At 37.4% G+C, this 17,623-nt stretch overlaps 1 protein-coding gene across 2 annotated transcripts in view; it reads left to right on the forward strand.

Moving 5' to 3' along the window:
* Positions 1-17,623, forward strand: part of Sec10 (Exocyst complex component Sec10) — a 225,498-nt gene that overhangs the window by 21,227 nt on the left and 186,648 nt on the right. For both annotated transcript variants that reach the window (XM_090369552.1, XM_090369553.1), the window contains exon 3: positions 3,450-3,650. In XM_090369552.1, the coding sequence (XP_090225678.1) occupies positions 3,450-3,650 (201 nt within the window). The remainder of the gene's footprint in view (positions 1-3,449; positions 3,651-17,623) is intronic.

Raw genomic sequence — 17,623 nt, forward strand, 5'->3', positions numbered from 1 at the left:
GTTAAGTGGGAGAAGACAGAGGGTGGTAATCAATGGGTGCTGCTCTTCGTGGACTAATCTTATTAGTGGAGTCCCACAGGGTTCGGTGTTGGGTCCACTGTTGTTTTGTGTATTTATCAATGATATTGATGAAGGTATATCAGGCTTAATGTCGAAGTTTGCAGATGACACAAAGGTTGGCAGGGTTGTTAATGAGGCAGTGTGCTACTGAAACAGGATCTAGATAATTTGGGCAGATGGGCTAAGAAGTGGCAACTGAAGTTCAACCTTGACAAATGCAAAGTACTGCATATGGGTAGAAGTAACCCCAGAGAAACGTACCAACTGTGTGGTACTACACTTAAGGTGGTAGAAAATGAAAAAGACCTGGGAGTAATTGTGCAGTCAGATATGAAGTTTTCTGAGCAGTGCAGACAGGCTGCTAGGGCGGGTCATGGGGTTTTGTCAATGATATATAGGAATTTTGCTAGCAGGGAAAAGGAGGTGATTGTCCCTCTGTATAAGGCAATGGTCAGGCTACGCCTTGAGTACTGCGTACAGGTCTGGAGGCCTCATTTTAGGAAGGATGTAGATTTGCTTGAGCGTGTACAGAGAAGAGCAACACGATTGGTGAGGGGAATGAAGGGATTCTCTTACCAAGAGAGGCTTAAGTTCTGCAAATTGCAGTGGCTGGAGACTAGGCACCTGCGCGGTGATCTGATTGAGGTCTATAAGGCCTTGAATGGGTTGAGCACGCTGAATTCTGATGGGATCCTTCCACTTGTTCAGATTACCAACCTACGGGGACATAAGTTCAAATTAAGAAAGGACAGATGTAGAATAGATGTGCGGAAATTTGCCTTTAGCCAGCGGGTGGTTAATTGCTGGAACAAACTTCCATCTGTCGTTGTGGAAGTTGATAGGTTAAATAAATTTAAGGAGGAACTGGACAGGCATTTGGAGGGAATGGTGTGATTTTATTTTTTTTATTTTTTTATTTATTTATTTTTTTTTTTTTGGCTGATGCTGCATAAGCTCCTACACTTGCTTTCTTGCATCATGTGCCACTACTACTACTACTACTTGGAACATTATTAAAACTTATTATTCACTGCTCAGCACAAAGTTGCTTAGGCCACTCACTAATTGATGTGATTCCAGTAAGAACCAAAACAGTTTGTCAAAGCAGTGCTTAAAAACAAAACATTGCTATGGCAGACTTTTTGATTCTTACTGGAATCACATCAGTTAATGAGTGGCCTCAGCAACTTGGTTTAGCAGTGAATAGAGGATTGGGAGAAGATAGAGTTATCAATGGGCACTGCTATTCTTGGACTAATGTTTGGGCTAAATTCTTGGATTCCTTGGTTTAAATGCTAAGTTTTCACATTGTTTTCTGTATTTATTAATGATATTGATGAAGCCATATATGATATGCCTTCATCAATATCAAATTATAAGCCCAATGTCTAAGTTTTCAGGTGCTACAAAGGTTGGCATGGCAGTTAATGACAGTAATCATGGCTTGGTACTTCAGCAGTAAGAACTATGAAAATTAGGCAGATGGGTAGAGAAGTGGCAATTAAAGTTTAATTAAAGATAAATGTAAAGACCTGATGAGTAACAATAACCTCAGAATAACATACAAATTTGTGGATACCACCACACGTGGAAGTGGAGAATAAAAACCACCTGGAGGTAATTGTGCATTCAGACCTGAAGTTCTCTGAGAGCAGTGCAGATGGGCTATTAGGACAGCTTGTGGGGTTTTGTCAGTGATATACAGCATGGATAAGGAAGTGATATCCTGTTGTATAAGGTGATGGTTAAGTCATATGTTGAATACTGCATATAAGGAAGCCTCATTTTAGGAACACTTTGGATCTGTTGGAATGGGCACAGAGGAGAGCAGTGAGATTAATGAGGGGAAGAATAACTTCAGATCTATAAATTGCACATCTAGGCACCCACAAGGAGATCTGATTCAGAAGTTTAGGGCTGTGAATGGATTGAATAAGCTAAGTGTTGATGACATCCTTACTCTTGCTCAGATAACACCCACACATAAGGGGACAAATTTAAATTGAGGAAGGATGGTTGCAGAATAAGTGTATGGAAATTTGCTTTCAGAGGTTAGTTAATTGTTGGAACAAGCTTTCATTTGCTGCTGTGGAAGTGGGATTTTTTTTTTTTTTTTTTTGCTTTGTTTGCTTCCTTGCATCATTAATTGCCATTACCAATAAGTTGAGTGTAAAAAGTAGTCATGCAATGTATGGGTGAAAAATTTTTGATCAAGCACTTCTGATTAAATGAGAAAGTTCAAGCTTGTCACTATCTTAGAAGGAAATGCAGCATTTCTCAAACAGCAAGAAAATAAATATAATGCAGAGGTAGCATTAATTATTGAATTATTTCCACTTTTTTTGTTGAAATTTAAAAAAAATAATAAAGAAGAAGAAAAAAAATATATGTATATGTACTTCTTTGGGCCATTGCAGCCCAGTACCAGTGGTTATAATTCATATAGCTTTTTCACATGTTTAATCAGGTTTTCTTCCACATTCCACTTGGTTGCTTTTTTAGACCAACTTTTTTATTTTAACAAAATTACTTTAACATGTTGCCGTTGTTACCTAATGCGATTCTTAAGATTGAAACAGTCTGTCATAACGACGCCTTACAGATTTTAATAAATAATGGATTTGGTTGTTTTGGTGAGGTTATTCAATTAAAAATAAAATTAATAATTTTAGGCTGATTCATGGGTAATGATGTCATTTCTAATGCAAGTGTAAGCCTAAGTCTATCACTATTTCAGGATGGATCAGTATTAGCAAGACAGAAATATAACAAAACACAGTAGTATTAATTATATATTATTTAAATTTCTATGTTGAATTAGGGGGGAAAAAAACCACAGAAATATGTTCCCTCTGTGTTACTGATTTGCACCAATAAGTATGTTTTTTTTCTTTCATTTTATTTATAAATCTACTGGTTATTAAGCTGACACAAGAAAATATCATTTTGCAATAATGACTGGCATAAGAAAAATTATGTAGTTCAAAAATCAGTAGTATATTAATTGTAATATTGGTATGTTATAATTAATATACTAATATAAAAAGGTAAACTGCAGCCATTATGAACCCACTGCAGGATGGAAGCCTCCTCAACAATTCATGTTGAGGGGAAATGGCCCATAATCTGTCATGCCGGTCCAGTGCGGATTGGCAGATCGACCGTATTTAGCAGTCAGGGGCTTGAACCCCGGTCTACTCAAGGAGCGTGTGCTACTGCACTCGCGCTCCTGACCACTCGGCTATGGAAGCCCTTTTAATATACCAATATACTTACTTGCAATTAATATATTCTAATAAAATTAATATACTTCTATATAAAATGCATTTAGAGGCATAGACTGACACATACTGTTTTATTAATTAACAAGTTACTGTTTTCTTTTTCAGTCTTCTTTAAAAACATTTCATGAATTAGATGAGAGAATTGACTATGTTGCAACAAAAGTTGTTCATCTAGGTGATCAATTAGAGAGTGTTAACACTCCTAGAGCTAGAGCTGTAGAGGCCCAAAAGCTAATGAATCACTTTGCAAACTTTTTAAATTCTGAACAGTCAAATTCCTTTTGGATTCTTTCAGATCCAAATCAAGTAAGTGACTGATTTTGAGCTATATTTTTGTTTTTTAGTATTTTAAATTGCTTGAAAGAAGTGTATTAAAATGTGATTTCATGTCTTCATTTGTGTGAATCCTGTTTGATTGTTAAGCTGGTAAAGCAAATGAATTCTGAATTCTGTGTATATAGACTACTAGTAATCTTAGTGTTACAAATTACTAATAACTGTTAAGTTGTAGTTTTTAATTTGTTTTATTATTATTATTTTTATAATATATATTATTGCAAATGATGGAAAGGCATGATAATACATTTTCAAAGCTGTGCTTCAGGTAATTAGACTTTTAAAGATTTTAGATTGTGATTTTATAGACATGTTTTATCAACATTTGTTAGTATTAGTATTAGTCATATGGCGAAAGGAAGCCTAAGGCTTATACTGTACCAGCCAAAAAAAAAAAAGAAAAGAAAAGAAAGGAGAAAAAAAAAAAAAAAGAGTAAAATAATAATAATAATAAAAAAAATAATTAATAAATAATAAAAGTTATTAATGTTAGTTATTAGTAAGGAAGCAAGCAGAAAAAAAAAAAAAAAACATTGTCACATCATTTATTCATCTGTTCTAATAATTTGTTTAATCCTTCCTTAACTATGTGTTAATTGCTTGGGGTTGATTTAACCTAAACAATATTTTAGCAATTTGCGCTTCTATTCCACACACACACACACACACACACACACACACACACACACACACACACACACACACACACACACACACACACACACACACACACACACACACAGACAGCTAAACCTCTTAATACCTGTCCTTGAAAGTGTTTTCTTTGAATTCTCGCAGGAAATTTCACAAGTGCCTGTTAATTATCACATAATTAGGAAAAGTTCAGGATTAAGTTAAACCTAATTATATACACTCGGACTTGGTTATAATGAGTACGGAAATAATGAGATCATGGCTGTAATGAGCAAAAAGCCATAATGATTTTAATTTACATGTATTCCTATACAATCGCTGACTGTTATAATGAGCATACTACACAGATATACCGTACAAATTTTGGTAACTATGCAAACATTCTTAATTGCTTGGGTAGTCAAAAAAACCCAATTCTTGGAATAGACAAAAATGAAAAGGGCAATTAGCCTTTATGACCACCTGCATCACATCGGATGAACAGCTAGTTTATGACCTTGTCCTTTCGGGGATGGGGGTTATACAATAGTGCATTGCCATTCCGCTTGTCGCATCACCCTATTTACAGATTGTCTTGTATTCATCGAACCTTAAATTTATTTTGGGACTTCTAAGAATTCTGTAAACGGGACTTCTAAGAACTTTGTATGCAGATCACTTTACTGTTATTTTAAATAAAATCAGTTAGAAATGAACTCTTCCTTCGGAAACATGTCTACTAACAAAAGAAAGTGAAAAGTTGAATTTATTCATGAGTTAGAATGTGGTGCAAAAAATGTTGAAGTGTGTAAAAAAGTTTCTTTGTCCTCTTCAACAGTAATGACATTATGGAAGAATAAACACGTTTACATATCAGCACTGGAAAAGAACATAACCAAAAAACAAAAAAAAATTAGAAAGTGCAAGGTTACAAACGCCAATGAAGCATTGCTTCAATGGCTCACTACACAAAGAAGTGTTGGGTTTTCAATAGATGGTCTGATCTTGAAGACTCAAGCGGAAAAATTTGCTAAACAATTTGGATGTGACGATTTTGTATGTAACAATGGTGGGCTGGATTGATTTACAAACCGAATAAAAGTATATTAATACAAATAATATGTACAGTGGTACCTTGGTTTGCGAGCATAATTCGTTCCGGAAACGTGCTCGTAATCCAAAGCACTCGTATATCAAAGCGAATTTCCCCATAAGAAATAATGGAAACTCAGATGATTTGTTCCAAAACTCAAAAATATTCACATACTGTAAAAATGATTAATACGAAATACATACATACCTTTTTATATTTTTAAAAGCAATCGAATTTATTAATTATTGGGTAGAACGACTTTCACTGTCACTAACGGAATCACTACTATCTGTTGACTTTTTCTTTTTGTGCGACTTTAACAAAGAACCTCTCCAATGACACTTGCTTTTGCCTCCTTTTGAGGATTTCGCGGAAATATGACATTGCATTGTCGTTAAACAGATTCATCGCTTGCACTGCCACAGCCTTATTCGGGTGGTGCTTTTCTACAAAATTTTGCACTGTTTCCCACATTTTACACACCTCCCTAATCTCATTTGAAGAGAGGGATGTCTCCATTTTTTTCTCCTCCTCCTCCTCCTCAGACGAGATCTCCTCCATCACCCCTTGCTGTTGCTCGCGATGCAGATCCATCAGTTCGTCGGTGGTAAACTCCTGGTCATATTCCTCCACCAGCTCTTGAATGTCGTCCTTATTCACCTCCAGTCCCATGGTCGTCCCCAAGGACACAATTTCATCGACAACTGGCAGCTCCTGTTCATGAGCAAACCCCTCAACGCAATCAGACCACAGTTTTTTCCAAGCAGAATTGAGGGTTCTCTTGGTGACCCCATCCCAGGCTTTATCGATGATTTTGAGGCAGTTTACGATGTGGAAATGATTTTTCCAAAACTCTCGGAGGGTAAGGTTAGTTCCTTCGGTCACCTCGAAGCATCGCTGAAATAGTGCCTTGATGTAAAGCTTTTTAAAGTTCGAAATGACCTGCTGATCCATGGGCTGGAGTAATGGAGTGGTGTTGGGAGGAAGGAACTGGACCTTAATGAATTCGAATTCTTCCAGTAAGTCGTTCTCAAGGTCTGGAGGATGAGCAGGAGCATTATCCATAACCAGCAAGACTTTGAGTGGCAGTTTTTTTTCTAAAAGGTATTTCTTCACTGCAGGACCGAAGACCTCATTGATCCACTCAACGAACAAGATACGAGTGACCCAAGCCTTGCTGTTGGACCTCCACATAACATTTAACTGGCTCTTCTGCACCTTGCATTTCTTGAAGGCTCGTGGATTCTCAGAATGATACACGAGCAGGGGCTTGACTTTGAAATCACCGCTTGCATTAGCGCACAGCAAGAGGGTGAGACGGTCTTTCATGGGCTTGTGACCGAGCATTGCATTCTCTTCTGCTGTAATGTAGGTCCTCTTTGGCATCTTTTTCCAAAAAAGCCCCGTTTCATCGCAATTAAAAACATGCTGCGGCAGGTAACACTCGGAAACCATGAGCTTCTGGAACTCGGCAACGAACGCCTCAGCTGCCTTAGCGTCCGAACTCGCAGCCTCTCCGTGCCTCACAACACTATGGATGCCACTTCTCCTCTTAAAGTTATCAAACCATCCCCTGCTCGCCTTGAAGCCTTCTTCGTTTTCTGTAGACGTACCTGGCTGTTTACTGACGAGGTCGGCGTACAAGGCCTTTCCCTTCTCACAGATCAAGTTCTTGGTCACAGTATCACCTGCTAGTTGCTTCTCATTTATCCACACCAAAAGCAACTTTTCAACGTCTTCCAGAATACGTGGCCGTTGCTTTGATATTCTCGTGACTCCTTTTGCTACATCTAGTCCCCTTAGTTCTTCTTTCTTCTTTAATATTGTGCAAATTGTTGACGTAGACTTCTTATAAAATCTTGCGATGGCGGCCACTTTCATACCTTGTTCGTGCTTCTCGATGATTTCCTTCTTAATTTCTACTGTAATCATCTCCTTCTTCTTACCGCCTTCCTTTTCAACCCTCTTCTTCATTGGGGCCATTTTCGTAGTGTACAGTTAATAAATAACAGTCACTAAATTTGAACACAAAAAAAAAAAATTGCTTTACGCACATACACGTGGTCACAACGCTAGCACGAATGTTCACTACAATGTTGACTGTATACGAATGAGGTATGCCGACTGAGACCGAACATGCGAGACGATTAACCACAATCCCGAGCAGCACGTGATCACGTGACGCTCGGTAGGCAATTTTTTGGAAATAAAGCACAATTACAAAATGAGGAGGCACCCTTGATACACATAAACAAAGCTGTGCCCGTGTAGCAACTGAATAAACAACACCATAAAGGCAGAGATACACTATTAACACCTCACATTTTCCTAAAGCACATTTCAAGGGGTTACTACAATAAAACAATAAAAACAATTTCCAGTTGCGTTTCTGCTAGTGGAATCTGTTATAAACTGGTAGTAAACTCGGTCTAATTGCATTTGCGATTACTGTATACCGATAGCTGGAATTGTGTTGGTTTTTACGTTATTATGGTGAAATGTGTTTCCCCTTCACTGATATAAAACACATAAATACATTTTCGGAATCTTCTCTTCATTCCCATCGTGTTGCGTTCATTTGGGGTGATTCTGCGTTCGACTGCCATTTCTTGTAAACACAAAGGCGAATCGTGCATAAGCGAATTCGGTTCGTGTTATATAAGATATCGTTCCCCTATTTATAAATCGTGTATGATCGAATTCGTGTAGTGTAAACACGTGTTATACGAGGACTGACTGTACTCGTATTGCAAGACCTCGCTCATTTATCAAGTTAAAATTTATTAAAAATTTTTGCTCGTCTTGCAAAACACTCGCAGACCAAGTTACTCGTAATCCAAGGTACCACTGTACGTATATATTAATACTGTATTATTTTTTCTATCTAATATATCTTTTGTTTTTTTCAATCTATCCTTTTTATCAATTTATTGAGAATATAAACAAATGGGAGGTAGATTTAACTCATCACTGTCATCACTGATATAGTGAGTAACGCTTATAATGAGGGAATTGTCAGTCCCTCGATGCTCGTTATAACCAAGTTTGACTGTATATGTGTTGATTGATGAAAGGTTATTTATAGTAAGTTCCCTTCACTGCCATGTGCTTTCCTCCATTCGGTATGCCCTCTGGCTTCGTGATATCGATGCATTATCTGAAATCAAACTGTTTACGCACACACTTCACATTTCATATAGTGAGCGCTCCTGTTACTAACACTTTCCTCTAATCAAAGTGTTGGTTCAAGGACACAGTTTTTAAATTTGCATTCGCTCTCCACAGGTACAGAGGGAGGTTTAATTTTTAAAAATGAATTAAAAATATATATTTTTAATATAGAACATGGATGTTTCAAATGGAAATGTAAAAACAATTATTTTTTCTGAAAAGATTGAAAATATAGGTGGGGTGGCATCAAAAAATGAACAGTTTTGTATTTTGTATTGCAAGTGAAAGTTTGATTTTTCAAACATTCGCTCGCACAGAGGAATTTCAAGTTTTCATGTGACTGTTAATTGGTTAAATTTATTCAGACTACCCACTTTCACAATGCCAGATGGAAATTTGTTCCAACAAATCAGTTACTCTGGCTGAAAGCAAATCTGTCATGCAACCATCCTTTTTCAATTTAAATTTGTCATCTTTGTGTTTCTCGGATAACATATCTGAGTATAACATAACATATCAGTGCCATCAGAATTTTGGAACTGGATGCAAAAAATAATTTTGATATCATATATTTGGATTTCAGGAAAGCTTTTGACACTGTTGCGCATGGAAGACTATTGTACAAATTGGAGCAGAATGGTATTAAGGGTAATTTGCTACAATGGATAAAAGGATGGTTAAGTGGGAGAAGACAGAGGGTGGTAAACAATGGGTGCTGCTCTTCGTGGACTAATGTTATTAGTGGAGTCCCACAGGGTTCGGTGTTGGGTCCACTGTTGTTTTGTATATTTATCAATGATATTGATGAAGGTATATCAGGCTTAATGTCGAAGTTTGCAGATGATACAAAGGTTGGCAGGGTTGTTAATGACAGTAATGGCAGTGTGCTACTGCAACAGGAGCTAGATAATTTGGGTAGATGGACTAAGAAGTGGCAACTGGAGTTTAACCTTGACAAATGCAAAGTACTGCATATGGGTAGAAGTAACCCCAGAGAAACGTACCAACTGTGTGGTACTGCACTTAAGGTGGTAGAAAATGAAGAAGACCTGGGAGTAATTGTGCAGTCAGATATGAAGTTTTCTGAGCAATGCAGACAGGCTGCCAGGGGAGGTCATGAGGTTTTGTCAATGATATATGGGAATTTTGCTAGCAGGGAAAAGGAGGTGATTGTCCCTCTGTATAAGGCAATGGTCAGGCCACGCCTTGAGTACTGTGTACAGATCTGGAGGCCTCATTTTAGGAAGGATGTAGATTTACTTGAGCGTGTACTGAGAAGGGCAACAAGATTGGTGAGGGGAATGAAGGGATCCTCTTACCAAGAGAGGCTTAAGTTCTGCAAATTGCAGTGGCTGGAGACTAGGCACCTGCACGGTGATCTGATTGAGGTGTTCTGATAAGGCCTTGAATGGATTGAGCATGCTGAATTCTGATGGGATCCTTCCACTTGTTCAGATTATGAACCTAAGGGGGCATAAATTCAAATTAAGAAAGGACAGATGTAGAATAAATGTGCGGAAATTTGCCTTTAGCCAGTGGGTGGTTAATTGCTGGAACAAACTTCCATCTGTCGTGGTGGAAGTTGATAGGTTGAATAAATTTAAGGAGGAACTGGGCAGGCATTTGGAGGGAATGGTGTGATTTTTTTTTTTTTTTTTTTTTTTTTTTTGCTGATGCTGCATAAGCTCATGCACTTGCTTTCTTGCATCACATGCTACTACTACTAAACACTTCAGTCACATCTCTTCACTGGTATCTACTTTCTAGGTAGTGCAATTTACAGAACTGAACATTTTCTTGGTAAGAGTACCCTTTTGTGTCCTTGACCAATCTTGTTTGCTCTTCTTTTTACCTGTTTAAAGAGATCCAAAGCTTTTCTAAAATGAGGCCTAACCATTGCCTTATAAAATGAAATAACCATTTACTTATTCCTGATAGGGTTGCAGTAATCCCAGAATACCCAGTTGGTATGTTATTCTGGGATTATTGCTACCCTGGTTGAGTACCTTGGATTTATTAATTTTAGATTTCATTTGCCATTTCTCAGCTCATCTGCATAATTTCTCTATGTCTTGTTGCAGTAATCTATCCTGATTCCTGTTATTAACCACCTTTCAGACCTTTTTCTAGCATTAAACTTGATATGCCTTCATCAGTATTTTTAATAAATATTGAAAATAGTAATAGACTTTAGATTCCACATATGAGCTTTATTACCTGCACAAAGAATCTGAAGATGGTGCTAACTGGGAAAATTAAAAGTATACCTTTTGCTCTTCTTATGTGTTGAGAACTGCACAACCATACTGATGATTCCTATTTCTGCTTGACAAAAATATCGGATGTTCAGAAAAAGCAAGCACAGAATCAAATATCCTAACATATCTGCAATAAGGCCTTGTTCCCCATCCCCTGATCAACCAGTACCATATCCTCTAAAATTGATATCCATTATTCCGTAATGCTTATGTGAAAAATGAACATCTTGTAATGGTAAGTTTGGATATTGAAAAGGCTTTTGGCACAACCTGAAGGTATGGCATATTGCAAGAACTTTATTCCCTAGGATTGCAAGGACATTTACTGAGATTTATTCAAAACTTTCTCCAAAGCAGAACTTTTCAGGTCCGTTATCAAACAGTACTTTCTCGTATCTATACCCAAGAAGGTGTCTCACAAGGGTCAGTACTTAGTGTTACTCTTTTTTTCACTTAGGCTGAACACTATAACCCACAACATTCCCAATACTGTAAATTATATATGTAAGCCAATGAGCTAACTATATCGTGCAGTTAAAAAAATATTCATACTATTGAAAGACAGCTACAACTCTCCACAAATAAGCTATAAAATGTGGACACTGTAGAATGGATGTCTATGCCAGAACAAAAAACAGTTGCAATTCACTTCTGCAAAATACGCAAGCTGCATCCATACCCAGAACTTCAACTAAAGAACCACATGATACCTCTCACCAGTAATATTTGTTTCCTAGGTTTAATGTTGGACACCAAACTTAACTTTGTTTCTCATATAACATATCTCCGAACTGTTTGTTTCAAGAAACTGAATATACTTCAGTCCATTTCTTCTATGGCATGGATTGCTGATAGATACACTCTTTTACATTTGTATTGTGCTGTGTTGTCTATGACTTGGCTAGGAAAAGTGCACTAACCAGACTGAATACCATCCAACACAGTGCCCTTCGTGCTGCCTTAGGAGCCTTTAGAACATCCCCTGTCCATAGTCTGTATGTAGATGCATATGAACCACCACTTCGCCTTAGAAGGAAAATGCTGCTCTTTTATTATGCAGCCAAAATTCAAAGCCTTCCATCCTATCCTATTCGACCATTGCTTCTCAACCCTGAATGGACCACGTTTTACAACAGCAAAGCTACTGAAAATAGAACCACTGGTATTCGATTAAAAGAATTGATACATACCTGGGACATAAATTTTGACAATATGCTTCAAGAAAATAATGTACCTGATCCACCCTGGTCTGTAAATCTCATCCACTGTTTACCTATTTTCAGCAACGGGGAAATAAATCCCTGGCAGATGAAAGTATTAAACAACTGCATAACGGCTATGTCCTCAACAGTGCTCAACGCTGTATAATATATACAGACAGTTCAAAAACAGAATCTGCCATTGGTGCGGTGACTGGCTTTTCATTTTTTACACTTTCTATATCACTACCGGTTGAATTTAGCAGTTACACTGCAGAATTATACGCAATAAAATTAGCCCTAGAGAATATAAACACTTTCCACAATACTAGCAGTGTAATATACACAGATTCCATGAGTGCAGAGTCTGCATTAGACAATAAATTTTCAATATTGCATCCCATCATAAAACAAATTTTTTTTCTGCTTAAACCACCTATGAAGTAAGAATCATGCAGTGATATTTTGCTGGATCCCAGGGCATTCTGGTATCACAGGTAATGAGAGAGAGAGCAGACCAGGCAGCCAAACATCCAGACAGTACAATACCATCACATTACCAAGTACCATATAAAGATTATTTGAAGTGCATTAAAAAAATCTGTACATTTCAGTGGTCTGAAATCTGGAGGTAACAAATTGCTCGAAATCAAAGAGGAACCAGCACTATCGAAATCTAGCTTCAGGTAAAACAGACAGGAAGAGGTTGTTCTAGCAAGATTATGCATAGGGCATAAACATCCAACCCATATATATCTACTCAAGGAGGATGACCCACCTCAATGCATGCATTGTACATTACAACTTACTGTCAAGCATATACTCTTAGATTGTAAGCACTATTCCCATTTCAAAAAAAATACTTTCCTTTCACTGTCATGACTGAAAGAACCTCTATCACCCACACATATTATTGGAAACAATGCAAATTGAAATGAACTACTTACCTTTCTTAAGCAAATACGAATGTATGATCTACTCTGATGACAAATTGGACCGAATTTTTATATAAAAAATAATAAAGGAATAGGCACATTTTGCCTCCAGTTGCCCTTGTGCCCAAAAAAATGCCAAGTACTAATCTAAAATCATAGGATGAAGGCAGTAGTGATGATATAGTAAGGATTCTTTATGTTGCAGATTTTGCTGGATTGTCCACTTCAGCAGATTCGGATTACCAACCAGAAAATTATAAAGCACTGCACTTAATTAAGCAAGTGAGTTGAATGACTTATTTCTTGATTTAAACATAACTAAAGTGCAGGCAGAATTCCTTGGTTATATATTACCACAGTGGAAGTTACTTGAAGCAGGAACTAAAATTACAGTATGTCAAATGTCACAAAGTGTTTTCAAAATGACGGGAAATACCATTAGTACATTTTCAGGACATGGAAAAAATTTTTTTTAAAATATACCTACAATGCTTTGTTTCTTATTGTTCTGGCTTAATTTTAAATAATCATGTCCATCTTTGAAAACTGATTAATGAAATCCTCTTCAACATCACAACTGCAAATATAACACCACACAGTGTCTGTCTTCTGTGACTTTTGACAGTGTCAGAACTGTTATCTCAACTGTTATTCTCATCATTGTTGGTGCCTCTTTCTACTTGGTGCTGCTTCATTTCTTCCAATAATGAAGGCTGAGGCAATTTTGTTGTCACACTCAACATACTCATCAGATGATACAAAGGTTGGCAGGGTTGTTAATGACAGTAAAGACAGTATGCTACTGCAACAGGATCTAGAAAAGTTAGGCAGATGGACTTAGAAGTGGCAACTGAAGTTTAACATTGACAAATGCAAAGTACTGCATATGGGCAGCAGTAACCCAAGAGAAACGTACCAACTGTGTGGTACTACACTCAGGGAGGGTTGAGAATGAAAACGACCTGGGGATAATTGTGCAGTCAGATATGAAGTTCGCTGAGCAGTGCAGATGGGCTGCCAGAGCAGTCATGGAGCATTTGTCAATGCTATATAGGAATTTTGCTAGCAGTGAAAAGGAGGTAATTATCCCTTTGTATAAGGCAATGGTCAGGCCACACCTTGAGTACTGCATACAGGTCTGGAGGCCTCATTTTAGGAAGGATGTAGAGTTGCTAGAACGAGTACAGAGAAGGGCAACAAGATTGTTGAGAGGAACAAAGGGGTGCACTTACGAAGAAAAGCTTAAGTTCTGCAAGTTGCAGCATCTGGAGACTAGGCACCTACAAGGTGATCTGATCGAGGTGTAGCTTGAATGGTTTGAGCAGGCTCAATGCTGACTGGATACTTACACTTGCTCCGATTAAGAAACTGAGGGGACATAGATCCAAATTGAGGAAAGACAGTTGTAAAATAGATGTGCGAAAGTTTTCCTTTAGCCAGTGGGGTTAGTTGATTGCTGGAACAGACTTCCATCTGTTGTTGTGGAAGTTGATAGCTTAAATAAATTTAAGGTTGAATTAGACAAACATTTGGAGTGACCGGATGGATGAAATGGGAAAGTTTTTTTTTTTTTTTTTTTTTTTTTTTGGCTGATGCTGTAAGCTTGCTTTCTTGCATCATATGGCTCAACTAATGCTAATACTAATTTCTTCTAATAATGAAGGCTGAGACAATGTTGTTGTTGTCACACTCAACATATTCATCAAACTAATATCATTCCCAGCAATTTGCTGCCATTCCTCTGATTTTATCATGTGCTCTTCCATATATTCTACAAAAGAGTTATTAGGGTTCATGTGAAGAAAGCCCTATTTGTTGAAGCAGGTCCTTATGGTGTTTGTATCACATTCAATTTTGAAATTTTGTTCTGCACAGTGTGTACAAAAAATTCATTCTCTTTTGTACGAATCTCTTTCCATAAATTTTCTTCATGCACTGAGTTGTAACTTGATCAAGGGGTCGAAGGTGAGTTGTACAATTGTCCGGGAGGAACATTGCCTTTATATACTATAGATATAAGGTCGGAGGGATGGACCATGTAGTTATCTATGAAGGGTAAAATTTCTTTTTTTTAAACCTATTTTGGCATTTAATGCTTGTAAAAAGATTCAAAACTGGGCAATGCCATCATGCCTTGCTGTTTGAGTAATTAATGCAAGAAAAGGTATGTGTGTGTTCTTAAAACATCACATTTTGCTTTCCCTGTCACTGACAGCGTGTCTACCTTCCACTTTTGTTGTAGCATAACAGGAGTGTAAGCCTTTCCTTTCCTTTTTCAGTTTATCTCCACTGTATTTCTCTCTTTTGTACTGCTGTGTTTTATCAAGTAAACGGAGGGAAAACAAGCATCTCTTTTCTGCATTGAAAACATTTTCAGGTTAGTATTCTTCAATGTATCTGCCATCTCCGCGCGCGCGCACACACACACAAGATTGTGTCTCTTCTCAAATATTTCTATTTGATACCTTAAAAGCATCTAGCCTTTGATTGAACCATGCTTCTGTCCACTGGTATATTCAGTGCACTTGTCTGCTTGAACCAGTTCAGCAGCACTTCCTCGAGTTATAGTTGTTGTCCTTAATACACATTTTCTCTTGCTGCACCTTTGAATGTCATTTCAATTTCTCCTATTTTGATACTATCACGCTGAGTGTAGATAGAGGGATATTCAGCATTTGCACAATATTCACATGCTTTGTGTGAGGAATATAGTCCACTTGTGTGAGTGTCACTTTTTTGGAATGTGTAATTGTTTTACGTGCTTCTCCATTATGAAAACTGCATGTCTAAATAGGGACATCCACTTCTCCACATGCTTGACATAGATTGCACAGAACTACAAGGGACAATTTGACAACTGACTTAGAATAAAAAGTTGAGATTGCAAGCCATGGTCTCTTCCTTGAGTGCACTCATTTGAAAAAGAAACCTTAACATCCTAGTCTTATTGCTAGCAGTTATTATTGCTGGCTTATTGCTACTTATCGTTTATTGCTATTGCTAGCAATTGCATTTGGAGATTCTTGATTGGAGAAGTCGTGCCTATGCAATAGGCATGACTTTGGGAATCACCACTCATGGGCTTGTTGTTACACTTCTGAGAATTTCTGCTCATGTGCTTGTTAAAATGACTGCTGAGAATCTTTGTTTATAGTCTTTAGGAAGAGGGCATATGACAGTTTACTATAAGCATCAATTCAGTTTGGTGTATGTGAATATAGTTTAACAATCAGAAATTAAGAAAAATCAATAACATAAAAGGCTTGGGATGTATCCTATCATGATGGGAGGAGTTTTTATGGGTCATTGCATAGTTCCCTTTTCCCACAGGGTAAGCTGGGTTTTACCTCAATCAAATAAGGCAAACGACATCATATTTTCAATTTACACCATGCTACTAGCCTACTATTCACCAAATTGATGGGATCCCTTTTGTCAAAGTGTTCAATAGAGGGTACTGCAACATGCTATGAGACTGTCTGCTCTGCTTACATCTAATATTTTTCATGAATAAACACAAATAATGCTATTTGGTTCTACAACCTTTATTTCCCTCTAATGGCAACATGTTCTATAATTAGTTGTTTGCAAACTATCAAAATTGGTTTAGACCTGCAAGTATTAATCTTACAATTAATACAAATCCTTCAGTTACTTTGTGCTTGGTCACTTATCGTGTAATTGATCTTTATTATTAAAACTTAAGATATCTGTTAAATTTTTCTATCTATATTTACTGATTGTAAACCACCTCTAATGCAGCTCCTGTGGAATAGCTTCAAATGTACATTTTTGGGCAATAAATGTGTATATTTTTCCCACACCCACCAGAATTTTCTAGACATCTTGTAACTCAACCAGAGCTGGTGACCATAGTACAGTCAGTCCTCATATAACACGTGTTTACCTTACACGAATTCGATCACACACGATTTATAAATAGGGGAACGATATCGTATATAACACAAACCGAATTCGCTTATGCATGATTCGCCTTTGTGTTTACAAGAAATAGCAGTCAAATGCGGAATCATCTGAACTGAACTGAACGCAACATATTAGGAATGAAGAGAAGATTCTGAAAATGTATTTGTTTTTTATATCAGTGAAGGGGAAACACGTTTCACCATAATAACGTAAAAACCCACACAATTTCAACTATTGGTATTATCGCAAATGCAATTAGATCGAGTTTACTGCTAGTTTATAACAGATTCCACTAGCAGAAACGCGACTGGAAATTGTTTTTATTGTTTTATGGTAGTACTCCCCAGAAATGTGCTTTAGTAAAATGAGAGCTAGTGAAGTGTTAAGTGTCTCTGCCTTTATGGTGTTGTTTATTCAGTTGCTACACGCGCGTGCAGCTTTGTTTATGTGTATCAAGCATGCCTCCTCATTTTGTAATTGTGCTTTATTCCCTGAAAATGAGTAAAATACCTAAAAGGTGTGAAAAGGAAGTGTCCTGGTGAAGACACTACAGATTCAGAGAGAAAAAGAAAAGCAATATCGATAGACAGAGGCGGACTAGGTCAAAATTTGTAGCGGCCTTATACTAGCGTTTATGGCCAAAATCACACTGATCTCCATCGTGTTCTGGCCTCCGGCCCACTGGGGTTTCTCCGGTGAAGCTTATGGCCAGTCCGCCTCTGTCGAT

This window comes from Mastigoproctus giganteus, chromosome 3 (assembly GCF_048544385.1).
Source record: "Mastigoproctus giganteus isolate SK-2022 chromosome 3, ASM4854438v1, whole genome shotgun sequence".
In the NCBI taxonomy this organism is placed as follows: domain Eukaryota; kingdom Metazoa; phylum Arthropoda; class Arachnida; order Uropygi; family Thelyphonidae; genus Mastigoproctus; species Mastigoproctus giganteus.